Source organism: Pithys albifrons, chromosome 2 (assembly GCF_047495875.1).
Source record: "Pithys albifrons albifrons isolate INPA30051 chromosome 2, PitAlb_v1, whole genome shotgun sequence".
Lineage (NCBI taxonomy): Eukaryota > Metazoa > Chordata > Aves > Passeriformes > Thamnophilidae > Pithys > Pithys albifrons.
In genome coordinates, this window is record NC_092459.1 from 116,944,005 (window position 1) to 116,971,423 (window position 27,419).

A 27,419-nucleotide genomic window follows, 5' to 3' on the forward strand; every position below is an offset into this window, starting at 1 on the left:
GGCAAAGCTATGCAGAAATGAGGGGTTGGAGAGCAGGTTTGCAGCTGCTTTGAAACACACAGCTCCAGTCTCTGTTTGTGATGCTGAGAGGTGGTGTGGCTGGAGGGACCCAGGAAAGGAAATGCCTCCTGAGTTCCCCGCCCTGGGCAGGAGTGAGGCCAACAGGATTAAACCAAGCTCTGGGCGCTCCATACAGCCCAGGAGTTAAACACAGCACCTCTGAAAGGGTTACCAAACCCAGTGTGTGCTTCAGGCAGTCTGTAACTCCTGCAGAAGGTCAGGCTGGGGTTCATTGCTGAAGGGCACACTGGCAGTGTCTGCCCCTTTCTCAGGTATCTCATTTTGAGAAGGCACAGTCTGTTCAGTTCTCCACCTTCCTGCTGTGGTGACTGTCACCTGTGCACCGAGCACGAGGCAGTTCCCAAAGCTGTCAGTGAGCAGGGTGTGCCCAGCAGATGTGCCCAGCAGGTGTGCAGTGCCCAGCAGGTGTGCAGTGCCCAGCAGGTGTGCAGAGCCCAGCAGGTGTGCCCAGCAGGTGTGCAGTGCCCAGCAGGTGTGCAGTGCCCAGCAGGTGTGCCCAGCAGGTGTGCAGTGCCCAGCAGGTGTGCAGAGCCCAGCAGGTGTGCCCAGCAGGTGTGCAGTGCCCAGCAGGTGTGCAGTGCCCAGCAGGTGTGCAGTGCCCAGCAGGTGTGCCCAGCAGGTGTGCAGTGCCCAGCAGGTGTGCAGAGCCCAGCAGGTGTGCCCAGCAGGTGTGCAGTGCCCAGCAGGTGTGCCCAGCAGGTGTGCCCAGCACAGCCACTCCCTCCCCACGGCCTGCAGAGGGCTGAGACCTTTCTAGGGGGAGAGCACCGACCAGGGTAGGTTTGTTAAAAACTAAAACCATTGGGAAATTCAGACAAGAGCTTCTATAACTGTGCCAGGGTGATGCACAAATAATCTGATTATTAGCTGTCAGATGCAACCATACATTTGTATGGCAGACAGAACTGCTGCACACTCAGCAGCCTCACACACTGCTCTGACAACTGGCAGGTCTGCCCATCCCTGCCACTCGTGCTTTGTTTGAAAAATTACATGTTTCTGTGCCCCAGGTAACTACCCCCAGCACTAATTGCACACTTTAAGCCCAGAGATGACCACATGCTTCCTTATAGTTGTTCCCTTAGTTCACAGTTGGGCTGAACTTACTTACTTCAGTGTTCAGGTTGCAGTGAGAAAAAACACCTTTCTGTTTTAATCAGAAACCTCAATTTTACTTATCAGGCTGTTTAGGATTATTTATTATTATTTATGGTGCCACTCACCAGTGACAGTTCCCTTGGGGAAGGCACCAAATGCACATTTGCAGGGAAAGCCTTCCAAGGTCACCCTTCCAAACACTGGGCTTGCATTCCTTCTTTATTTTCTTCAACAAGATCAAACCCACACCTTTTTGGGTTTCACCTGCTATTTCTTAGTGTACTTTTCACAACTGAAATATTCATAAAACTCTGCTGTATTTATATGAAAATATGGTTTGTTTTCTTACCAAAGGTGAAGGTGAGGAAGCGTTTTCCATAAGGGAAAGTAACACAACCCTGGGCAGCTCTGGGTTTGAAGGAAAACATTTTCCCGGGAGAGACTCACTAGTAGAGAAGCTGAATGTCATTCCCAACCTCCCATGACCCACCTCTTGCCACAAGTGAAGTAAAATTAAAAATTAAAAAAATAATAATATGAACATGTATCCAAGGAAAAAAGGGAAGTAATTTTAATCCTTTGAGGTGTCACATTAAGGCACATTTGGCTGCATTCCAGCACTTGGAGCCTGTGCTGTATCCCAGGAATTCCACTGACACCTCTGCCTGGGCTTACCTTGCCCTGTGTCAGTCCTTCACCTCGCTGCTGGCAACTTTTCTTTTACCAGCCCTCCCTCAAGGCTTGCCAGAGCAGCCTGCAATGCCAGGCACAGGCTGAGCCCACTCCTGGGTGGGTAGGAAATGCTGGGAGTTTGGGAGGGAGTAGCCTGGATGGGAAGGAATTGGCTGTTTGCTCAGCTTGCTGGGTTTCAGTGTCAGCTCCTCCTGCTGAACATCCTGGCTCCTCTCACACCCAGGAATGCTGCCTCTTTGAGAGACTCTTCACACAGTTCTTATTTCTGTTTCATTCCTTATTCTCTCTCCTTCCCTTGAAGCAGCAAACAGTGCCAAACCTGCCTGCAAACAGCAGCTCACACTGTGATCCTGCACAAATGGCTGCACAATTAGCAGTTTCAAACTGGTAATGAAATAAAGCTGCTCCTGCAGGAAACCAGATCCTGACATTTGGGGATTTCTGGTGGCTCTGGACAGGCCTGGGAACAGTTGGCAGTGCCAGATGAGACCACACTGTCACTTTGGCTCACTGGATACTCCGTGCCACTTTTACAGGCAGTGATGTCTGGTTTGGCTGCATGATCAGCTCAGTGTCCCCCAAAAACTTAACCCTTCTAGAGGAGGAATGTCCAGGTTATTGGTGATGTGCAAAGCAAGGGAGTGCCCTCCCTGTGAGGGTTAGTCTGGCACAGAGTGACCCACAGCTCTGCATGCACAGGGATCTCTCCATGCCCTTCCCAGCCTCCTCTGCTGGCTCCAGGGCTCGGCACCTCTGCACATTCCAGGCAAACACATGCACAGGGAACAAGTGTGAAGCCTTATGGGGTAAATAAAAATTCCTGCACAAGTGAGAGGAATAATAAATCAAGCCCAAGAGCTTTAGGTCAATATGAAGAATTACCCTATTTACTGAACCTTGTGTAGATAACAGATCATTGTTCTTTGCTTTGAAAGGATTTTTGTTTTTCATATGTACTTAGCCTCACTTATCTATTATGCTTTGCTTCCTTTTTATTTTCCTTTCATTGAAAATGAGACCTAACTCCTTAAAAATCATTTGGACTTGATCCTAAAGCACACTGCACACTTCCCAGTCCTTTGGAAAATAATAGGATACAAGAACTTTCATGACTTAGTTTTCATTTCTGGGAGGTGTTTTGGAACCTCTGGAATCAGTTCAGGAGGTCCTGGGGGGTATTGGCTGAGACACTTTCTCTCCTTCATACTGATCTTGTTGCCTGTCCATGAAATCTCCAAGGCAAACTAATAGTCTGTTAGATCCTAAATAAGTTCAGATACAGATCTTGTTATAGAGGATGCACAATTAACTGCTAAAACCCAATCCTGATGTTGTCTTCCAGTGTTTTGCAGTTACTGGCAGCATCAATTAGCCCAGCCTGTAAATGAGGGGAGCTAGTTACATACTACATACCAAAGTTTTCAAGCTACTTAAGCCCACATGTTTACAGGCTGTTAAAAACTTCCCCTCCTCTTCAGCAGTCCCTCTCTGGAAATCTTGTATTTTGAAAAAGCTCTTATATAAAAAAAATAAATCTTTCCAGGCCACAAATTCCATGAGCTGTTTCCTGCTGTCCTGTGAAATCCCCACTCTCTCTCTCCTCTCTGGTGGCTGCTTGAACATGGCCCTGGCTTTGGGTGCAGGGCTCAGGGCAGCAGAACAGGAACCCGTCTCCACATCAGGGCTCCTGAAGGCCAAGGGCACAGGGAAATCCCAGCTCCAGGTTAGGATTGCCCAGCTTACACAGGGAATTCAAAGTGAGTTACCTTGGGGAAGGCTTAATGTTGCAAGCAGTGCTTTGGGTTATTCAAGTAAGAAGTATAGTCATATAAATAATAATAGGATTGGTAAATTTAAAAAAAATACTTTAAAACAGGTTAGCTTCAGAATTTTAAGCAATTCTTCCCTTTTATGTGCTTGTAGATATTTACTATTTTTTCACTATGAACAGGCCATCTTACTAATACCACATCTCTCCTTGCTTTACATTTAAATCTATTCCCTGCTCTTGGCATTAATTACTCTGATTTAATGAGCCTGTCCTAGATTTATCTTCTGCCAGTTCATCTCTTGCCCCCTCAGTCCTTGGGATGTGGCACCTCCACGAAGAAAGAGCCACCAGTTCACTGTTTTGCCATCCAGGAGCTGAATGGGCACAGCCTGCCCTGCCCCTGAGCTGAGTGGGCAATCCATGCTCCTGGAATTGCAGCCAGCTGGGAGGCACTGGAGGCAGCCAGACAGCTGGGAGGCACTGGAAGTGTCCAAGGCCAGGTTGGACAGGGCTTGGAGCAGCCTGGGACAGTGGGTGGTGTCCCTGCCCATGGCAGGGGTGGCACTGGGTGGGCTTTAAGGCCCCTTCCCACCCAAACCATTCTGTGACCCCAAGACTTCCCCCTCTTCTTTCTTCCTGGGGTCAGAGGCAGGAAAACAACCCATGCCACAAAGCATTAAAAAACTTGTCCAGTGAATCTGTCAGGGCCTGTTTCTTCCCTTCCCAACATCAGCTACAAAGCCAGTTCCTTTGATTCCCACAGCCCTCTGGAGGCAAAAATCCTGGTTTGGATGTGCCTCAGTGCTAATGCCTGTCCCTCAGGACACCTTCTCCAGGTGTCCCAGTGCTGCCCAGTGCCTGCCAGTGCTCAGAGCCACAGCACCTGCTCCTGCCCCATCTGGAGGACAGGCTTGGTTCATTTCCCATGTCCTTGGCTCTGCTGCCCTGCTCAACATCAACACATTCCAAGGAGCACCCACACTTTGTCACAACCACAGGTAGTTTCAGAGGCAACATTTTTCTTTAATTTGGTTGTAAACTGCTCATTCAGGGATTTCATCCACTTGCAGGGAGTAGGAGGGATTGTCAGAGGAGCTTCCTGTCCTTTCCCTTCCATCCTGCACAAGCTGCTCTCCTCCCCAGGCCGTGCTCTGACCAAGCCTGTTTCTCTCTCTATCACCTGTGCTCTGCACATTTTCAGATCATCTCCAGACTTGCACAGGGCTGGATCTATCCTGGGTTGTTTGCCTTGGCAGCTGGTTGTACTGCCAGCACCCACGTGGGCAACATTACAGGGCCCAGACAACTTTTGTACAGAGTTCCTTTGGCCACAGTTTCTCTGTGGGTTTCGCTTGGCACAAGTGATACCAGGCACAAGTCTCTCCCTCAGCTTCTGATGTCAACTGAAATGCACCTTAAAAATAGAAAATACAGGCACCAAGAGCAGCGCCTGTGGGCAGCCAGCCACCTTTGGGCTATGGGAAGAATTTGAGGAGATAGGACTCATAAACAGCATGAACAGGGTGCCACAAACTCACCCTGCTCTTCACAAACAAAGTCACGTTCTCTACCTTGAAAAATTGTGAGGGCAAAACCCAGAGGAGCAGGGCAAGAAAAGCAAAAGTGAGAGAGAGAGAAACAGGGGCTGGAAAGTACAATCTTGAAGGCCATCAGAGAATGGACAGAGTAAAAGGAGGGGCTTTGCTGGGCCCAGTTCTGTGAGCTGCAGCTCCAGCTTTACCAAACTCCCAGTGCAGGACGTTTCAAAGAGCAGCTGGTTTGCTCTCCAAGCTCTGGTGGAGGTGAAGGCTCCTGTTGGTCACAGCTGGGGCTGTGCAGCTCAGACTGCCTGTGTTCCCCTGGCAGGCTGGGCAGTGAATACCCTTCATCTCCTCCAGCAGTGACAATGATGTGCTTGCATGATGTGGCAGCAATTATTTATCTGCTGCCTTGGGTTCTCTCCTCCACACTCGCCAAGTGCCCAAAACTCCGCCCACAGACAGGGGTGCTGACGTTTTTACATTGCCATCAAATAGTCCTGCTTCTTCTGGAGAAATTCTAACGGCTCTAAAGTAACTCAAGCATCATTTATTTCTTTGCTCTCACTGAAAAATGTGGAAGCAAAGGGCCCTCTTCCACCATATTTAGCGAGTTTAAACATGCCCCAAACAACCCTGTTATCTGATTGCACACCCCAAAGGAAAACCCCCTCACAGCATCCCTGCTCCAGGGATCCTGCTCCTCACAGCATCCCTGCTCCCAGAGATGCTGTTCCTCACAGCATCCCTGCTCCTCACAGCATCCCTGCTCCAGGGATCCTGCTCCTCACAGCATCCCTGCTCCCAGAGATCCTGTTCCTCACAGCATCCCTGCTCCTCACAGCATCCCTGCTCCAGGGATCCTGCTCCTCACAGCATCCCTGCTCCCAGAGATCCTGTTCCTCACAGCATCCCTGCTCCTCACAGCATCCCTGTTCCCAGGGATCCCTGCTCCTCACAGCATCCCTGCTCCCAGGGATCCTGCTCCTCACAGCATCCCTGCTCCCAGAGATCCTGTTCCTCACAACATCCCTGCTCCTCACAGCATCCCTGCTCCCAGAGATCCTGTTCCTCACAACATCCCTGCTCCTCACAGCATCCCTGCTCCTCACAGCATCCCTGCTTCCAGAGATCCTGCTCCTCACAGCATCCCTGCTCCTCACAGAATCCCTGCCCCTCACAGCATCCCTGCTCCCAGAGATCTTGCCCCTCACAGCATCCCTGCTCCCAGGTTTCGGAGCATCCTGGAACTCCCTTTGAGACCCTTTGCTCTGCTGAGCAAGGAGCAGCAAGAAAAGCAGGCAGGGCAGGCCTTGGTTGCTCTCTGACTGGATTTACACACTTGCCTAATACCATGTAAATACTGCAAAATAAAGCCTGGCTCTTGTCAAACTGGAGAACTTTGCAAATGAGGACCTCTAGAAAGAGCAGCCAGAGCTGCCAAGTCAGTGAGACATCCCACGTCCTGCCTGGCAATCCCTCTAAAGACATCCTTTCTCCCACTTCATGTGACCTTTTCAGGTCAGCAATGCTGTGTGTTAGTTTAATATTTTCAAACTGGAACTTTACTGGTATTTGGCCTACTTTGGGCTATTTATTTTCTAAACAAATGGTGGCCACTCCCTCCTCTGGGTAACCTTTCAAGCCTGGCCAGGAGGCTGCGAAGATCACAAGGTATGGAGAGAGAAGGGAAGGGCTAAAAGGATCCCATGCTCAGGGGGAGCTGAAGAGAGAAGAGGCCCAAAGGATCCCATGCTCAGGGGGAGCTGAAGAGAGAAGAGGCCCAAAGGATGCCACGCTCAGGGGGAGCTGAAGAGAGAAGAGGCCCAAAGGATGCCACGCTCAGGGGGAGCTGAAGAGAGAAGAGGCCCAAAGGATGCCACGCTCAGGGGAAGCTGAGCAAAGAAGGAGAGACCCAAAGGATGCCACACTTAGGGGGAGCTGAGGAAAGGAAGGACCAAAGGATGCCACGCTCAGGGGAAACTGAGCAAAGAAGGAGAGGCCCAAACGATGCCACGCTCAGGGGAAGCTGAAGAGAGGAGAGGCCCAAAGGATGCCACGCTCAGGGGGAAGCTGAGGAAAGGAAGGCCCAAAGGATGCCACACTCAGGGGAAGCTGAGCAAAAAAGGAGAGACCCAAAGGATGCCACGCTCAGGGGAAGCTGAAGAGAGGAGAGGCCCAAAGGAGGCCACGCTCAGGGGAAGCTGAGGAAAGAAAGAAGGAGAGGCCCAAAGGATGCCACGCTCAGGGGGAGCTGAAGAGAGAAGGAGAGGCCCAAAGGATGCCATGCTCAGGGGGAGCTGAAGAGAGAAGGAGAGGCCCAAAGGATGCCATGCTCAGGGGGAGCTGAGGAAAGAAAGAAGGAGAGGCCCAAAGGATGCCACGCTCAGGGGGAGCTGAAGAGAGAAGGAGAGGCCCAAAGGATGCCATGCTCAGGGGGAGCTGAGGAAAGAAAGAAGGAGAGGCCCAAAGGATGCCACACTCAGGGGGAGCTGAAGAGAGAAGGAGAGGCCCAAAGGATGCCACGCTCAGGGGGAGCTGAAGAGAGAAGAGGCCCAAAGGATGCCACGCTCAGGGGGAGCTGAAGAGAGAAGAGGCCCAAAGGATGCCACGCTCAGGGGGAGCTGAAGAGAGAAGAGGCCCAAAGGATGCCACGCTTAGGGGGAGCTGAGGAAAGGAAGGACCAAAGGATGCCACACTCAGGGGAAGCTGAGCAAAGAAGGAGAGACCCAAAGGATGCCACGCTCAGGGGAAGCTGAAGAGAGGAGAGGCCCAAAGGAGGCCACGCTCAGGGGGAGCTGAGGAAAGAAAGAAGGAGAGGCCCAAAGGATGCCACGCTCAGGGGGAGCTGAAGAGAGAAGGAGAGGCCCAAAGGATGCCATGCTCAGGGGGAGCTGAAGAGAGAAGGAGAGGCCCAAAGGATGCCATGCTCAGGGGGAGCTGAGGAAAGAAAGAAGGAGAGGCCCAAAGGATGCCACGCTCAGGGGGAGCTGAAGAGAGAAGGAGAGGCCCAAAGGATGCCACACTCAGGGGGAGCTGAGGAAAGGAAAGCCAAAAGGATGCCATGCTCAGGGGGAGCTGCCCGTGGCACCAGCCCTGCAGTAGAGGGCAGGATGCTGCAGGAAGGAGCGCTGCCTCCCCCAGGAACACTCCTGGCAGCTCCCTGGCAGTGCCAAGGGGCAGCATTGGGAGCACTGAGGCAAACCCGGGCAGCTCCCCAGGCACACAAGACAGGAAAAAGGGAAAACTGGGAAAACTGGCCCAGGTGCTGCCTCTCCCTGATTGCCTCAAGGCACATCCTCAGCCTCAGAGCAGAGTCCAGCACAGCATTCAGGCAAAGTCACTCTGGAAGAAAAAATAGCCCTCTCTTCCCAAGGAAACTTCTGCTTTTTCAAAGGTTCGGGTTTATTTATTACTGACTCATTGAAAGAACAAAGTATTTTTTGGTGTCCTTTTTTAATTTATTTTTGTTCCCAAACACAGAAAAAAAATGTGGCTAAACCCCAGAAAAATCTTAGAGTGGGGCCAAAAATAATAATAATTTTCAGTTTTCAGATTTTTTTTGTCAGGTTTTTGAAAGAACAACAAATACTTCCCAAGCACTGCTCCAACTTCCAATCTTCAGTCAGCTGCACACTCTCAGCTCATCTCAGCTCCCCTTCACCATCCCTTTTTGCCCACCAGAACCTCCTGTCCTGCTTTGTCCACATTCATTTTCCTTCCTTTATAAGAATCCACACTGCTTTTTTTTTTTCTTTTACCTTCAAACAAATGATTTCTTTTTCCCTGATGCCTCTGCCTCACTGGCTTCACCTCCTGTAGCTATTCTCTTTCAAATAATGAATTTTTAAAACTTCAAACTTCTTTTTAAGTCCTCTTCATGTTAAGAATCACATGGAAAGCTGAATTTTCCACTAATGAATTAGCCAACTAATAGGAATTCTTAAGGCCAGCCAGGCAGACAAGAGTGTCTAAGAACAATTCCTGATGGTTCTGTGCTTGGTTTTAGATAATCAAATGGATATTGCCAGAGAAATCACTCCTGCACCTCCATTCCACTCCACTTGAGCTGTGCAACCTGACCAGTGTTTTTCTCTCCCAGTCCCCTCCCATCCCTCGAGTGTATTTTGGACCAAACCAACTGCTGGGTCTTTTTAAAGTACTATTTCCACTCTTTGCTTTTGTTCTCTCTCATTCAAAAGTTGTAGAAGGTGTAAAAGTGCATTTCTTTTAACGATCTCTATTTCACAAGGTAAAAACAAGACCTGAAATAAGTTCTGGATACATTTCTCCAAAACAAGGCATCTGTGGGTCTGTACAGCAACACCCCAGAAGCATCCCCCAGAATTCATACCTAAATAATGCCCCTGTGAGTGCTGAGCAAAGGCTTAATGAGCCTCTCTGCAGCTTCCTCAGTAAAAACCACAGTGAGCTCTCAGGCCTTGGTCTCCCTGCTTTTACAGGCCCTGATTTTCCTGCTCTTACAGGCCCTGATTTCCCAGCTCTTTCAGGCCTTGGATTTCCCAGCTCTTACAGGCCCTGATTTCCCAGCTCTTACAGGCCCTGATTTCCCAGCTCTTACAGGCCCTGATTTTCCTGCTCTTACAGGCCCTGATTTCCCTTCTCTTACAGGTTGTAGCAGAATATTCTGTTCAGTCAAGCCTTGCTAAAGGAAAATGCTTATGAGGTTTCCAAGGAGAGAAATAAACAGAATGGGAATGAATAGGGAACTTGGAACTTTTAAGTGTACGTAATTAAGAAAAAAATACATCCTTCAGATAATTCTGGAAAGTATTAGGAGATATTCATAATTCATAACCAGTTGTTTGGTTTTCTTTCAAGCAAGGGGGCAGCTTTACATCAAACACTGACTAGTTTTTCCATTAACTTAAATAAACAAATCAGTATGCTTCAAGTCAAGGGAACATCTCTTTTTTTTTCCTTTTTAATAACTGGGTGAATTAGAAATAAGAACAAGACATTTACTTTCAAATAGGAAATTAGTTTGCATGCTATTCCTTCATGTCAGAAATGCTTTGGAACGCTCACAAAAACAATGTTAAGCTGAATTTATGGAAGGGCTCCATATCAGTTCTGAAGATGATATGCCAGATGTCGGGGAGAGCTCTTTCATCTGCAATAATGGAATAGTTTAATCCACCCTTGTTGTTTTTGAGCCCAGGCCAAGTGGATTGGTCATCATGGGTGGGTGATCCTCACTTAGGCAGGCATGAACCAAAAAGCACAAGTTGTCAGACCTCTAGCAGAAAATCACAAGAAAGCAACAGCAGGAAATACTCTCCTGAAAGTAAAAACAAGCCATTGCAATGCAAATCCCAAAGTTTGCCATTATGACAACTCACATTTTGAAGCACTCACAGACTTGCAGGCACATTGCACTGAATTACTGCACTGTCAGGGTGGCTCCATTTATGGCCCCAGGGAGAAGAAAGCCCAAAATACACATTTTAAATTAAAATAGATCAAAACTGTGGAATATTTTTCTTTTTGATGAGCAGGAAGTCTGGTCCTGTGCTGGGCCAAGGGTTGGGCTCAGTCCTGATGAGTCCCTTCCAACTGAGCAGATTCTGTGATTCTGGAATAGTTGACATTCTGGTCTTCTAGTGGGGGATTAAAGTGCTTTTCCCTTTGGGAAAACTGCAGCACAGATGTACATCAATGCCCCTGTTCTGATTGCAAGAATACACATTGGAGTGCTGTTGGATAGAAAACACTTTTGGGGATGGTTTGTGGCCTCTGATCAGACTAACATTGTTGCTGTATTAGCCACACCACTTCCATCTGCAATGATCATTTTAATTACTGTGTTACTTGACCGGTGATTTCTGTGCCCCATTCATGTAAGTGCCTGTGGCTGTGATTGGATAAGGCCATAACTCCAGAGGATGCTGGAATTCTGAGCTGTTTCCCTTGTGCACTGTGTGCCCCAGGCTGTGTGAGGCAAAGGAGCATCCCAGCTGGAGGGAAGCGATGCCTCAGCTCAGCTTCATTCATTGCTCGCCCCTCTCAGCTGCTGCCACTCCCAAACACGTGGGAGATGTTGGAGTGCTGAAAGCCACGGCTCCCTCCTCTCTGTGCTGTTCTCTGGGAGAAGTCAGTTCGCTTTGGACATACCAGAGCCAATACATAATTGTGACAGGAAAGTGCAGCTTGTGAACTCTGCTCACTGAACACAAGGATGCTGTTTCTGTACCTTCTTATTCCTGAGGTCAGGGTTGGGGAACTTGCCCAAATTCACTGTATTTCCTCACACTTCTGCAGTCCAAAGACAGAAATCCCACAAGAAACGGAGTTGCACTGCGTTCAAGTTTCTTTTTGTACATTCACTACATTAGCACTCTGCATTATTTCTCTTTTGTTGTGCCATCATGTCCAGGAGTACAAGACGAACCTGCAAGGGCCTGGCTTTGCTGTGCTCCCAAATGTGAGGAGGAAACATCTCAGCACACCAAAGGGGATGTGCTGTTTTTCAGACAAATCTCATTAATTTAAACATTCCCTCTCCCCTGTTTGCTTCAAGGTGGCTCTTGCAGCTGTTCCTGCTGTGCAAACTTGTGCAGGTTCCCTTGGCCCAGCTGGGAGACCTTGTTCCCAGGACCATCAGTGCCATGAGGAGGGAGGTGCGAAGGAGAGGAAGAGCAGCAGTGCTGGGGGTCCAGGGACTGCTGCAGAGCTGGGCACACCCAGAGTGCTGCCTCACATCAGCTCTGGGCAGCAGCAGCACTTCCTCTGCATTAACGCCGGGTTTGCAGCTCCAGGAAGGAGGAATTCCTCCAGGGGTTCATGTCCTGGGGCCTCCTGAGCCCACGTTATGTAAGAGAGCCTGGGCTGGGACCTGCTGCAGCCTCCCAGCACCAAGGAGTTAAAACTCATCTGGGCACCCAGCCCGATGAATAACAGCCCAAACGGTGAAGGAAGCAGCAAGGGAAATAGAAAAGCCTTTGACAGAAATTGTTGATAGCTTGCTGGGGTTAGGGAGGGAACCAGGGGATTTGGAGGCTGCTGATGTTGTTCCTCTGGGTGAGGAAGGATCAGGGAGGATCCAGGAAACGCCAGCGCAGCGAGCTTGGCTTCAGCTGCAAGAACAATGTCAGAAACATAAATAGGGCACAGAAGACTTACTGGGGTGAAATAAAGCAAGCCCATGCCCATGGATGCACTGCAGTGGGCTAATGCCTGCAGGTGTTTTCAGGTGAAAAATGCCAGTCCAAGACATGGCACAGAGCAGGACAGGCAGGGCAGGGGGCAGGAGGGGCAGGGCTGCCCAGTGTGGGGTCAGTGCCTGGCCCTGGCTGCAGGTCACCCTGGGCTGGTATCAGACTCTCTGGTGCCACTGCTGACGGGGAGCTGTGTTTGCTCTCTGGATGAATCCACTAGAAAAACACACCGAGTCATCCTCTGGTCTCACTCACGCTGAGAGCTCACAAAATTTAAACCAATGAACTAAAATATTTATGATTTACATTCCAAACAAGGAGAGCAGGTTCTCTGGAGTCAATGACAAGTGCATAGGTGGGATCACCCTGGGCTGAAATTTCCATACACCATTCAGAAGCTGCTCCATTGGTGCTCCTCAGTGGGGGCAGAAATAAGAATCTTAATGTCATGAAATCCTTTTAAGAGCCCTCTTTCTCTGGTGGAATATTCTGCTACAGACCAAAAGGGAGAAAAGCAGGCTACAATTACTTTGTGCCTTACTTGAACAGATGAGCATGTGCCTAACCAAGGAGACCAGGAAGATGCTGCAGCATTATTGCACTGCTCTGAGAGCCAGGGAGCAGCAAGAACCTGAGCCCTTCAGCCACAGGAGGAAAACTTACTTGAATTAGTTAAGCAAACATTTCTGCAGCTCTGAGCACAACATGCTGCAGGAGAAAAGGCTCCAGTGGCTCAAAGAAGATGAAGGCAGACGTGGCTTGTGTTTTTTCTCTCCATTTTTGAAGCCCTGGGGAAATGCATCCCCTGATTTTCTGTGCTTCTCCTTATGACAGGAGGAAAATTGCAGAGATTAAGCTGTTGCATAAGTGAGTGAGCAGCATGAGTCAGGGGGTTTGGGAAAAGTGAGTCACGGCGTGGAGGGAACGGAGCCAGGTTTGGAGCTCAGAGAGAGAGACCAGGGGGAAAATGTTAAGGCTCCAGATAAGATCCTGACAGAAGGGAGTGCTCAGGGAGGGAGAAAGTGCCCTGAGAAGAGGGAGCCATAGCCGAGGTTCAGAGAAAGCTAAAAAGCAGGTCAGGCAGAATTTTTGCCCACAACTGGTGGTTGCAATGCAGAGGAGGCTGCCAAAGTCAGCAGTGGCAGGACAGGAGTGTGTAAATCACTGCAGGAGCCAGCGCGGGCACATTTTTGGAAAATGAGGGAATCTCTGGGTACAGCCACCAGTGAGGCTTGGGAATGAAAGCTGTGAAAGGCCAGGTCACTTCTGCTCTGAGGGAATCCAGGAGCAAGCCCTGCTGCCCCTGTGGTCTCACACTAGTGCTGGAGCCTCCTGCAAACCCCAAACAGCAAAGCAGAGCACCGTCTTAACCTGCACAGGGTCATGGATACCCAAATCTTACCAAAGGAACTTTCTAGACTAGCCCTGGAAATGGCTGCAAAGGGCAGTATTTATGTCAGGATGAGTCACTGGGGTCTGGTGGCCCTATTTCCCACACACAGTTGAGGACTTGATTAACATTTCTCAGAGCAGTGTGGCTTTGCATGCCATTTAATTGAGACCCCGGTGTCCTCACTGGAATATTCCTGCCCCTTCTGTGTATGGACTCTACTCCAGTTTAAGGGTTCTGTACAGCAATAACCTTTGCATCTTGGCAGAGGCCACAGCACCCAACCCACTGGGGCACTGCAAGCTTTGACCAGCACAAGGCTGTGGGGAAAACAGCCTGAGATTCCTCTCATCCAGGAGTGTCATGGATGTGTTTAATGGAGCTGATTCCTCTGATCCAGGAGTGTCATGGATGTGCTAATGGAGCTGATTCCTCTCATCCAGGAGTGTCATGGATGTGTTTAATGGAACTGATTCCTCTCATCCAGGAGTGTCATGGATGTGTTTAATGGATGTGAACCAAGAGTGTTCAGAGAACTCTGTGCCTTGCAATCCCCCAGGCCCCTGACTCTGGAACTGTCAGGGCAGAGTTCTGCATGTAACACTTGCAAACAACACACTGCAAATAAAGTGCTCAATCCTCACACATCTTACAGATATTTTTATAACCCAAGTACCAACAGACCCCATAGTAAGTTTGCTCTTGAGTGACAGACTACACCACTCTCTGAGCTCAGTTCTTACAGAGACAGCTCCACCCCCATGAACACTGCTCAGCAACAGGATTGGCAGAGACACCTCAGCTGTTCCAAAGCAATTTTTCACCTCCACAGGCTGTAACTGTCCAGAGAAAAAGTGTCTGGGAATACAACTGGAGCAACACCTTCCACCAGACTCAGAGACACAGCGAGTTTGAGATGAGTCTGTACTTCATGGGTTGCATACATCAATAACCAAATACCACTCAGGGGTTTTAACAATTTAATACAAACTTACAGCTCGCATTTATCTGGTGAACAGCATGACCTTTTAAAAGGTTAGCTGAGATTAGAAAACACAAGGAAAAAAAAGAAAGGGTAATACTCAAAGAGAAGGTCACTTTGTTACTGGTTACTGATGGAGTTTATGTGGCTTGCCTGGGTGAACAAAGGTGTGTGTAACATCTAGAAATGAAACCTAAAGGAAGTTGATGAGCAATGAGTTGACAGTGTTTTCAGGTGTTTTCTTACCAGGCTTAAGGGAGAAGCTTCAGCTGTGGAATAAGTTGCTGAAACAGTTATGGAAATGAACTTTATCATGATGACATTAAATTTGGAAAAGAGGATGTGGAGGGAAGATGCTCAAGAATGAGCTTGTAAAAGCCCAATATTTTCTTTCTAGATCTGTTTCTTATAGTGCACTCATCACTGTGGTATCTTGAGTGCTTTCCAGTAGTGCATTAAGCAACATGACAAACATCTGTCACATGTTTGTTCTCTCACCCACTCCCCAGAGGGACAACTGTGTGCAGTGGAGAGGCTTGTTTTAATTTTTTTAATTATTATAAATACACACGCACGTAACACATTATTGAACATTTGTGCTGGAGAGGAGAGGTCACATTTATGTTGCCTTTAGGATTGAAGCTGGGGAGATGTTGCTGTAAGAGTTCCATCCCACCCCTGCTCCACATGCAGAGCCCTCTCAGGGTCCAAACCCACCTGGTCATGGGTGTGCCCCAGGCAGAAACCAGGAGCATGGATGGCATGGATTCCCAGTGCCCTGTGCACTGGTCCCACTGAAGTGCAGGGATTTTGCCCAGAGAGAGCAAATGGAATGAGGTGCTGGAATACAAGGAGAAATATGTGCTTGGTATAACCACCATCTCATTCACATATTGTTCCATTTGACACAGACTCAGAGCAGGGATTGATGCAGCTCCCAGATCCCTGCCAGGTCAGAGAGCACTGTGCCAGTTAGGACAAACCTTGGGATCTACTGGATTGGAAAAGCACGATTTCTATGGAGAGATAAGGGAATGATGGAATGCAGAGCCAGGAGCTGCTGATTTCCCCCCAGAGGGGACATAACTGGGGACACAGTGTGGCAGCTGCAGCTCAGGGAGCAGTCAGACCCTGCATGGCTGCAGACAGGGCACCCACCACACAGGGGGGGCATCCCAGGCCAGCGCTGCCCCACCAGTGACACTGTGCCATGACACGTGACAGAAAGAAGCTCTTCTGCATGTCTAGATAGGAAACTCTGCCCCATCCCACCCAAGGAGGCCTCCAGCAGTGCCATTGCTTCCACCCCTCTGGTGCTCCAGAGACTCCCAGGGCAGTGAGAGAACAGACAGCTCCTCTCATGGAGGGTGATCTGGGTCACACTCAGAGCCAAGAGCTGGAGACTCAGCCCCAGGCAGAGCATCCCACTGCCAAACCCACCAGAGCTCCTCTCCATCCTCCCCAGGGCAGGGCTGCTCCTAGGGTCATACCAAGAGAGCCCACCTTTGGCACTGCTTTCAGCCCCCAAATCCTCACCCTAGTATCCCCCTTGCTCACCACTCCTGGTTCTTTGCACAGGTGGGAGCAGAACTCTAAGCACAGCAATGTCCTGCCCTCCCCAGGCCAGGCTGGAGGCTGCTCCCTGCCCACCCTCAGTGCCCACCTCAGGCAGCTCAGGAAATGCACAGCAAACAGAGAGGGCTGGGTTTGCAGGGAACTGCCACCAATCTTCCATTCCATGTCTCTGTTCCCTGCCTTGCCCAGGGAATCACATCCCAACCAGAGCCATCCAGCAGACAGGGACAGATGGAAGCACCATCACAATGGTGCAGAGTAACAACACTGAGACTCTGCTGGAGCCCACCAGGAATATTCCACATCCTGACAGACATGATCCTGGCACACAGACAGCACATACAGACACAGATAACACACCACCCAGCCCAGTAAGAAGCTTAGGAGAGCTCTAAAGGATTCCTTAAAACAAGTCTCAAGAAAGCATTGTTCTTATAAACCCAGATCTTTTTGGCCACAACATCAAACCCTCCAAAAGTTTCCAAAAGAGGAGGCAGCCAGCAGGCTCAAACTAATTAGGAATAATTGTTTCTCTTTCAAACTGAACTTACCATCAGGAACAACCAAAGAGCCTGAGTGCACAAGGAAATCTAGTCTGCATCATTTGAGCTGGAGCAGCTTATTATTCAATGCATTTTAAGTAATCCATCTTAAAAGGGAACTGCTGTTACATTTCCTCATACATGAAGCTCCCAAAGATCAAATAACCTTTCTTTGTTCTAGCACCCTTCAACAAAAAGGAGTGGAACTGTGTAAGTATTGAGCCATTTTATTTCCAGCTTTTATGGGAATTAGGAGCACATGCAAAGCTCGGTGAGGTCCCTGCAAAGACCTGCCTGGAGCTGCCCCAGTTGGGCTCCAGCATTAGTGCAGTGTCAGGGGTGGGAGGCAGCCCGTTGTGTTCCCTCACCAGCTTTGCACCTGAGAATGTGCTTGGCAGCTGCCAGGGCACAACAGGGAGCTCAGCAAGTCCTGCAGCACCAGCACTGACACTGTGCAGAAAGGCAAAGCCCAGCCCAGCATAAAAGGGGCTTTATTTTCCCTGTCAGATAGAGAGAACATGTATGTAAAATATTTGGACATTTGGGGAAAGGGCAAACGTTGAGAATTAATTCAAACTGTTGATGGTTTATTTTTTGTTGAATCTTGTGGTCAAAATTGTTTTCGTTTGTTATGAGAAAGAATCCATCATTTTTTCCAAAGCACCACCCAGAATCTGCCACTGGTGATGTTCTAACATCCCCAGTGCCTACACAAATAGAGAGGTCAGCTGAGATTTGTAAACTAGAGATCATAAGTTTGAAGGAATTTGTTTATTCAGCCTAGAGTCTCCAAATTGTGTCCGATGCCAAAATTAAGAAGTCATTTCACTGTACTGTGTCATGTTACAATGAAAAGCTCTCCAACACTCTGGATGTTCAGATGAGAAAGCGAATTGTAATTCATTTGTCAGCACATGCAGTTTAATTATAATTAAGTACCTCCAGCAGTTCTAATGAATAGGCAAAAGGAAAATGCTGCTTTTATGCCTGTATAAACCTGCCTTCAGTGTGAACTGGGAGCTGCCTGAATTACTCCGAGCAGTGCTCACATTTTCAGCTGCACTGTTCAAATACAAACACATGTGAACTGCTTCCAAAGGCTGGAACAGATTGACTGAATTAGGGGAATTTTCCTGGGAATGACAAGAGGCAGATCTCCTCCTGATGAGAAGGCCACCACATCCCCAGTTCCAAGTCCCTGTCCAAAGCGTGGAGCACGAGAACCACGCAAGAGAGATCACCAGAGCCCTTTCAGATCAGCAAAACAACATATTTCTAACTTATGTCCTCCTTGAGAAAGGGCTGAACTGCATTTACTGAAATTTTCCAGAGTAATTCAACATGAAACATCCAAATAGCACAGGGTAGGGAGGGGGGGGAACAACAAAGTCAAATTATTAAAATATTATAAAGCTGCAAGAAGTTTATAGAAAGTTTTGGGCCAATAAGTACAAAATATTAATGGTATTTGACTGCTTAAAATAACCATATCTGAAAATATCTACAACTGCAGCCTCTCAGAATCCAAAGCTGTCAGAAATCTGGTAACATTTTATGTCCTGCAAATGGAGTAAGTGTTGGGATGACATCCTGGGAGCACATTTGAACTTTGCTGCCTTCTCTTACAGAAAACTTGGAGGTGCATAAAGCGTTTCAACAGGTTAATATTTTAATTCATTTAGTGACTAATACTGCATTTGCTTTTTCTTTATAAAGATATAGATGAATGTGCCACTGGAACCCATAACTGTAGAGCTGACCAAGTATGTGTCAACTTAAGGGGGTCCTTCATCTGCCATTGCCCCCCAGGCTACCAGAAACGAGGGGACCAGTGTGTTGGTGAGTGTTGCCCTGAGTCCACTGCCTTTCTGCCATGACCTACAGTTGCAATATATTGATTATGAAGTGGTATGTGTACTGTGAAGCAGCTGCATCACTGTGAAATGCAATGGAATAGTCCCTTCATCACAATAATTAAGCACTGACATGTGGAAGGAGGGACTATTTTAAGTATAACCAGCACTTGGAGTTGAACTCCACAAGCTGAATTTTCCTAATGCTTTCCACTGTGTTTATTGTTTGTGCTGGGGTGTTGCCCAGTGTGCCAGACAGGGACAGCCTCCCCCAGCCCTGTGCCCACATTCCCTGTGCCCACATTCCCTGAGCTCAGCCCAGGGCTGCAGGACAGGCACAGCCTCCCCCAGCCCTGCCCCTGTGCCCACATTCCCTGTGCCCACATTCCTTGTGCCCACACTCCCTGTGCCCACATTCCCATGGAAAAAAGAAAGCCCACCATGAGGTGATATTTTATTCAAGGCAGACTCTTGTAAGGCACAAGGCTGGTCTGGGGTTGGGTTTTCTTTTGGTCTTCGACAGAATTAGAGGTTTTCCTCATTTTGTGTTAGAGAACCTGCATTTGAAAGTTTTTATAAGACTTCTTTAATTTTTAGTTTTGATCTCTTCCCAAAGCCTTGCTAAGGCCACAGGTAAGAAAGTGGGGAGGTTTCAGCACACACCCAGACTGAGCTGAATTCCTGGGCATGGCTCTTCCTTCGAGGTTCCAAGGCAAGGGCTGCAGAAACAAACCCCAACATTCTTATCTCTTCCCTAAGAAATGCAGATGAGGCCCTGAGCTGCCAAACTGGTGCAAACACAGGTGTATCGGATTTCTCTCAGTTCCCTGTGCAGGGGTAGGATGAGTAATTTGGAATGCAGGTAGAGGAATTGTTTTGCCTATTTTCTTTTTAATACCTGGGGTTTATTTAGATTATTTTAGAGCAGGTACATTATATTACTGCCATGCAGCAGCACTTCCAACAGCAAGACAAAGTCTCCCTGGAAACAGGACAGAACTGAGGAGAAATGCAGCAGTGATGCACCCCTGTATTTCCTCATCTGACTCCATCCATGAAGGGGGCTGGAAAGGGAGATTTCCCTTCTCTGATTGAGGTCAAACCCAAGAATAACACCTGTGTTACATATTACCCAGTGACCTACATTAGAAGTCCATCCCAACAGTTAGTGCTGTCAGCATTGCAGAACAAAGCCTGTCTTTGGGGATTTTATAACAGCTCAGCCAGAAAATGTGCTCGTGGCCAGATCTTGATAGAGATTCTCCATATGGGAGGAAATGTTTCTCAAATTTGAAAGAAATTTTTCCAGACTTTTTTGGCTTCAAGGTAGAGGGAGAAAAAAAAGACATTTTAAACAATTGGTTGATTTTAATCTAAATTCACTAATAATTTGTCTTTTTTTAGTTTGTTTTTTTTTTCTTGTTCACATATTGCCAAATTAGCCTTTTTTGAAATGCAGGGCTGCAGAGAGAATGAATTGTTTTCCAGCATCACTTCAAACAGGAGATTTGGCCCAAGTGATTAGATGATGCTCAGCCCTTAGGTCTGCACAGAGCTGAGGTGTCTCATCCCACCAGGAAAATTCCCACTGAGTCAGATCCTGGAAGGATTTATGTGTATAAATGCAGTGCCTGAGCAGCAAAGCACTGCTTAAGTGTCTATATTGTATAATCAGGTTTTTAAGCAGTAATTTATAAGAGCTTAGTCCTGTAAAAGTCAAGGATGGAAACCTACTGTGTCTCCTGATTTATTGCATTTCCACTTCCAAGAGTTACAGTGACAATTGGTACTGTATGGACAGCCAGGAATGTTCCAGCATAAGCCTTTTCATTCAGAACCATCCAAAACACTCCACTTAGTTCAGCCCCAAACAGCAACTGCACATTTGGCAACCAAAGAGTTAATTTCTAAAGATGCTTTTTTTCACTTGATATTAAAACAAACACTTTCCTCATGATTAAAAAAAAAAATCTTGGCCTCTTTTTAAACACATCTATGGTGGAAACAGCTGGAGGTAGGAAAGTCAAGATCTGGCATGGGTATGGGAAGTGCCTTCTTTGTTCCAGTGAGTGCTGCAATGATTTGTCAGCCTCGAGCCTTTGAAATCCCCCATTGTGTACATGTTGGGAGCACGGCTGAGTTTCTGCACCAGGCTCCAGCAGGCCCAACTCAGGCACTATCATGGAATTATAAAAGAGGATCCCAGGCACAAAACAGAGACAGCACCAACTCCAGGGAAACCTTTGCAACCACAGAGAGGGAAAGGAATGGGCTGTTACAGGTTTTGTGGGTTTGCAGGTGAAAACTCTGCTCTGATGCACACCAGGAATGCTGACACTTGGAAAAGCAGCTGCTCCACCTCAAAAGCAGGGGAATCTGGGGAAGGTTCTTACTGCCCGAGAGGCATAGCCAGGTGCTGGGCCCTGGAAAGGCATCCAGCACAGGCTGCAATGGCAGCTCCTTGGGGAGCAAGACAGTTCCTGGGGATCCCTGTGAAAGCACCACCTGTTTCCTTTCCAAGCCCATGAATTTTCTCTCCTTGCCATTGCCCTGGACTTGCTCCGAAAACGTGGACTGGTCCTGATGGAGCTGCAAAGATTTAGTGTGTGCTGGAAGTGCTGCATGGGGTTCCTGGGAATAGGAGCTCCACACCTCACTCAGTGCTGTGGGCCTCGTGTCTGATCCTGAGGGATCCCAGCACAAAGGCTGAACCAAACATTCCCTTTCACCTCCACAAAATAAACCAGGCAAGCAGCACTGAATAAAAAACCGAGTTGGGATGTGCATTGAGCATCAAAGCTGTTGTAAGGAAGGTACTTGGAGGCAATCAGCAGCACTGCTGAGTGCCCACAGAAGCAGCACCAGCTCAGGGCAGCTTTGCTCCCTGCCTTTCCCCAGGTGCCATTCCCTGTCCCTGGGCACGGGGCACAGCAGTGCAGGGCTGTGGGCTGGCACTAACCCCTGTTCTCTGTGCACAGATGTGGACGAGTGCACGCTGCCCCCCTACTGCCACCACCGCTGCGTCAACACGCCCGGCTCCTACTACTGCCAGTGCAACGCTGGCTTCCAGCTGGCAGCCAACAACCACACCTGCGTGGGTAAGCACTGCACCATATACACACAGTGACACACACAGCGGGCACCAACACCCACACCTGCGTGGGGAAACACCTCACACACACACACTGCCACACACAGCTGGCACCAACACCCACACCTGCGTGGGTAAGCACTGCACCATATACACACAGTGACACACACACACAGTGCCACCCACAGCTGGCACCAACACCCACACCTGCGTGGGTAAGCACCACACACTGCCACACACACAGTGCAACACACAGCTGGCACCAACACCCACACCTGCGTGGGGAAACACCTCACACACACACACTGCCACACACAGCTGGCACCAACACCCACACCTGTGTGGGGAAACACCTCACACACACACACTGCCACACACAGCTGGCACCAACACCCACACCTGTGTGGGGAAACACCTCACACACACACACTGCCACACACAGCTGGCACCAACACCCACACCTGTGTGGGGAAACACCTCACACACACACACTGCCACACACAGCTGGCACCAACACCCACACCTGTGTGGGGAAACACCTCACACACACAGTGCCACCCACAGCTGGCACCAACACCCACACCTGTGTGGGGAAACACCTCACACACACAGTGCAACACACAGCTGGCACCAACACCCACACCTGTGTGGGGAAACACCTCACACACACACAGTGCCACCCACAGCTGGCACCAACACCCACACCTGTGTGGGGAAACACCTCACACACACACAGTGCCACCCACAGCTGGCACCAACACCCACACCTGTGTGGGGAAACACCTCACACACACACACTGCCACACACAGCTGGCACCAACACCCACACCTGTGTGGGGAAACACCTCACACACACAGTGCCACCCACAGCTGGCACCAACACCCACACCTGTGTGGGGAAACACCTCACACACACAGTGCAACACACAGCTGGCACCAACACCCACACCTGTGTGGGGAAACACCTCACACACACACAGTGCCACCCACAGCTGGCACCAACACCCACACCTGTGTGGGGAAACACCTCACACACACAGTGCCACACACAGCTGGCACACCAGTGTCCCCAGCCCAGTAACACTCCAATTGCTCCTCTGCAAGTGACCCAAGAGGTACAGAAGGGTTGGAGAGAGAGCTGGGGCCTCATTGAACTCCTGTAATTTGGGTGGCACAGAGGTTTATAGTCAGTATACAATATTAGATTTCATTATTGCTTCAGTTCTGCTGCATCACTTCAGGTTATCAGTGGCTTTTTCCTGATATTATTCCCAGTTCACACAGCTAAGGCTGGAACTGGCAATCAATGCTGTGCCTCTGCAGCTAAGTGTAATTATCCTCAAAACATGATAAATAGCACTTAGGTCACATTTGAATATCTAGAAAATAATGTTAAGAATGAAAACAGAGGTCACTAACAGTGTCCTTTCAGAAGTGATTGTCCCTTTGGAAATAAATAACAGAAAATGCACAGTAAAACTTTAAGACTGACATCGTTTGAAATCCTAGCTTCTGTTCTAGAAGGATTAGACTAATAATAAAAAGGTAATGTGAAGTGCAGAGAGAATGGCCTTAAAAAAAAATCAAGAGGTTGGTGATGGAGATGGCCAGAATTTCTTTGTGGCTGTGACCTGTATTTATTCCTTCTGGTAGCACGGGCATGATGTGCATTCTTTGCACTGCTGCCAGAAATGAATGAAAAGGAAAAATAAAACAAAAACAACTTTGTGATGGGTTTTCCACTGTTATCATTCATTTTCAGGACTAGGAGGTTCATCACAGAGAGGATTAATACCCTCTTCACTGGTTTAATTTTCCTGAACACCTCGTGTTTGTCAGTTTTTAGTTGTCTCTCTGAATTACAGCATTTCTGACATTTAAGAGCATTTGCAAAAGTCATGAACTCAAAGGTTTTTTCCAAATGAAGCTTCTCCTGGTTATCTGATAAACAAATATGAATGGAAAACATGCAGGGGAGGCCCAAGAGGGCAAGCACAGTAAGAGCTATGGAGTGGACAGCAGAGGAGCAGCAGTTAATCACCAGGCTGTGAGGACAAGGATTACAGATTGCAGAGGTGATTAGACTTCCATAAACTTCCCATCACAAACTGCCTCCCTCCCACAGCCCTCCCTGGGATGGGACACACCTCCCCAGCGTGGCCAGGCTCAGGGCACTCACACCCCCTGGCCCCCCAGGCTCGGGGTATAACGGCAAAGGAATCTCCAAGAATAGATTCAGAGAGTAATAAATAGCTCAAATAAATCTGAACCACTGCATGCTGAGAGGTCTTATCAGTATGTGTTCTTATAGTAATTATTTATAGAGACTTGGCATTTCATACCTGAAAAAAAAAGGCTGGAATGTGGAGTTTAATGGCCACACTAAACATTTTTGGGAGAATTCATCACACTTTAGAATAACTCTCATTCCTGGAAAAAGAGGTTTTTACATGGAATGTAAAGCACAGATCTGACATTGCTTAGTGACTGCAGATCTCCACTGAGAGCTGAGCAGCAGGCCCAGCCTAAGGACTGAGGCACCAAGCCCAGTGAGCACCTACACAGGATAAATACCTGCAGCTTTTCCTTTCAGACATTAACGAGTGTGATGCCAACAACCCGTGTGCACAGCAGTGTTACAACATCCTGGGCTCTTTCATCTGCCAGTGCAATCCAGGCTTTGAGCTGAGCAGTGACAGAATCAACTGTGAAGGTAAGTGGGGGGGTTGCCTTGGAAGAGCAGCTTTTTGTCTGGTTTTTGTTTTCCCAGGAGCCTCCCTGTGAACTGAGGGACAAAGTCAAGTGGAACCACCCCGTGGGTGCAGTTGGGGCCAAAAGCTTTAAGACACTTTATTTTTTAGGGTGCAAATGTGGCTGATTCACAGCCGAGTGGCTGCGCTGAGGTACAGGTAGGGCTGGGTACTCTGCAGGAGGTGCAAAACAAGACCTTGCTGCCCTTGAGGTCACAGCTGGGAGGAATAAATAAGGCTCCTGAGCACTTTGTTCCAAACCCATGGAATTGTGTGTGGTCCGATGCTGATGACCATTAAATGAATGGGAAAGGAATGCAAACCAAAACCAAGGGCAATTCTGTGTTGTTGGGCTCCTCTGGAAAGAAACCCTCTGATTTCTGATTTGAAGGGAGTGACAATTGTGCTTCTGAGGTGCTTTCAAGCCTGTGTACACAAACAGCGTGTCTCCTGATGATTATACAATCAACACTCTATTTCCTCCCCAGAGTCTCCACGGGGGTCCCCTAATCCCCTTTGGCCACATGATGATCTCACCCTGAAAGCCCAAAATCCTTTCTGCCAGTCTGTGAGCCAGAGAGGTCTCTGCTTTAGCACTGCCCTCCCAAACGAGCTGGAAGAGCTCTTACAGATGCTCCCTTGCCAAGCTGCTTAAGCTAATCCTATTTGAACAGAACAGGGAGCAGCAAGAATGCAGCCTCCGAGGACATCCCTGACCTCAAATCAAGAGCTGGGCTCAAACCTCAGAGGTAGGAGGAGGGAGTTCTGCTGTTTCCCAAGCCAAGCCCTAGTTGTGATAGGTTTAAATTAATTTCCTCTTAATGGCACTCACTGTTAAATTCTGTTTTACACCAGACTCCTCTCACCAGGGACTGATGGTTTCACAGGATAAAAAAGCAGGAGAATGGAATACACTGAATATTATTACAAGGCCAAAAAACCCTCCTCCTCTTTCCCAAAGAGCTAGTCCATTAGCACAGGGCACAAGTACAAAGGCAACATTTTTGCCTTACTCACTAATCTCACATCTGTGTGTTTTCCTCCCTCAAAGTAATCCCATTTTGGAATACTACAAGTGTCCAGGCTTTCAGGAGTTATTTCCCCAAACCTGTTCTGAAGCCTAATTTAGCTTCTGCTTCCTCAAACCCAAAATTCTCCTTCTGGAAGATTATTGCTAAAACCCTGGTGGAACCTGCCTTTCCATCTGCAACCCAGAGGCATCGAGCAGCACATTGCAGGGCTTTTACAACGTTCTTTTTAGACAGAACCTTTTTTTAAGCACTGAGCTGTTATATTTAGTTCTGTAACAAGGTAGATGCTAAAAGTCAGTAACTGTGAGCTCTTTGCTCCCTGCAGACACTGATGAATGCAGAACCTCAAGTTATTTATGCCAGTATCAGTGTGTCAACGAGCCAGGAAAATTCTCCTGTGTGTGTCCTGAAGGATACCAGGTAGTGGGAGGCAGAACATGCCAAGGTAAGTGCCCTCTCCTCACAGCCCTGCATCACTAACAGCAGTTCAGCCAAGACTAAGAACACCTGCTCTCCAGATGTTTATATTCCATGCCAGGATTATTACTTTGTTAGCAGAAGATGTGCTGATAAAGCACTTGGTCATTAATTGAGTATCTTGTCATTTTATTTGAATCCTGCAGCAAAAAATCCAAGTCCTTCAGATTTCTAGGAGGAAATTTCAGGGTTTGCAACCCCCAGATCAAACTTGGATGTCAAGGTAGTGGGTCTGAGTTTCAGAGTTAAACACCCCTGAATAAAATCAGGCCATTTGTTACAGACATGAAATATGGCTTTATATCCTGTTTCTTTTTAGAAAGATTCCTAAATCCAGTCATAGGAGAAATTAAAGATATGTTTGCTCTGATAACAAAACAAAAAAGTGAAAGCCTTCAGCAGCTTAGAGAGTTTGTGTTTGGAGAAACAAATGTTCTGCCCAGGTGCCACCAAGTGCCAGGATTGTCAATGTCTCTGCATCTCAGAGAAGATGGCAGAACAATACGTTAAGTGCAAGAACCATTGCTTCTGTAAGCCAGAACCAGATCTAACACTCACTTTTAGAAATCAGTCTGATTACACCTGAATAAATCCTTTCTGTGACTGAAATTCAGGACCCATGTGGGTTGGCAGTGGGGCTCTGGCACTGACAGGCACCAAGGCTGACAGTGCCCACCTCCCTGCAGGGCTCTGCCCAGGCTAAACAGGAAGCTCTGCTGTGCACAATAAACAAGTTCTCATTATTCCTTTCAGAGGTATTTTAGTGAAATGCAGCCATTAATTAAGCATTTTAGCTCATGAAACCTGGGTTATTAAAAATGAGAACCAACAAAAGCAGGGAATTAACTCTTGCTTGAGACCTTTCTCCTCTGTCTTCAGGACACCTCCTGCTGTAGGGTTATTCTCTGCTAATTAGAAGGTTTACAGTAGTTCTACAGTTGCACCCCATGTGGTGAATGTGTATTTGCACTCAAGTGCCATGTTCAGCCTTGCTCCCCACCCAGCAAACCAGGTTATTGCCCTTCTGCCCAGCCCAATCCCTCACGGGCAGGTCCCAGAGCACCAGGACAGGACACAGCCCTGAGAGTTCCAGCAGCCTCACTGGTGTGGCTGTACTGGAGGCACAGTAAGTGTGTCTGGCAGTGATGGGAAGGAGTTTGCTGCAGGGTCCCTTTGCCTTCCCCCCAGACATCAACGAGTGCGACACGACCAATGAGTGCCGGGAGGACGAGATCTGCTGGAACTACCACGGCGGGTTCCGCTGCTACCCGAGGAACCCGTGCCAGGAGCCCTACGTGCTCACCTCGGAGAAGTATGAGGCAGTTTCCCTCTCCCTGAGCCCCGCCAGCCCCCAGCTGCCCCTCACCCT

At 48.3% G+C, this 27,419-nt stretch overlaps 1 protein-coding gene across 2 annotated transcripts in view; it reads left to right on the plus strand.

Annotated features, from left to right (window-relative positions):
- Nucleotides 1-27,419, plus strand: part of EFEMP1 (EGF containing fibulin extracellular matrix protein 1) — a 45,623-nt gene that overhangs the window by 13,653 nt on the left and 4,551 nt on the right. For both annotated transcript variants that reach the window (XM_071582212.1, XM_071582213.1), the window contains exons 5-9: nt 18,565-18,687; nt 21,680-21,799; nt 24,386-24,505; nt 25,899-26,018; nt 27,239-27,362. In XM_071582212.1, the coding sequence (XP_071438313.1) occupies nt 18,565-18,687; nt 21,680-21,799; nt 24,386-24,505; nt 25,899-26,018; nt 27,239-27,362 (607 nt within the window). The remainder of the gene's footprint in view (nt 1-18,564; nt 18,688-21,679; nt 21,800-24,385; nt 24,506-25,898; nt 26,019-27,238; nt 27,363-27,419) is intronic.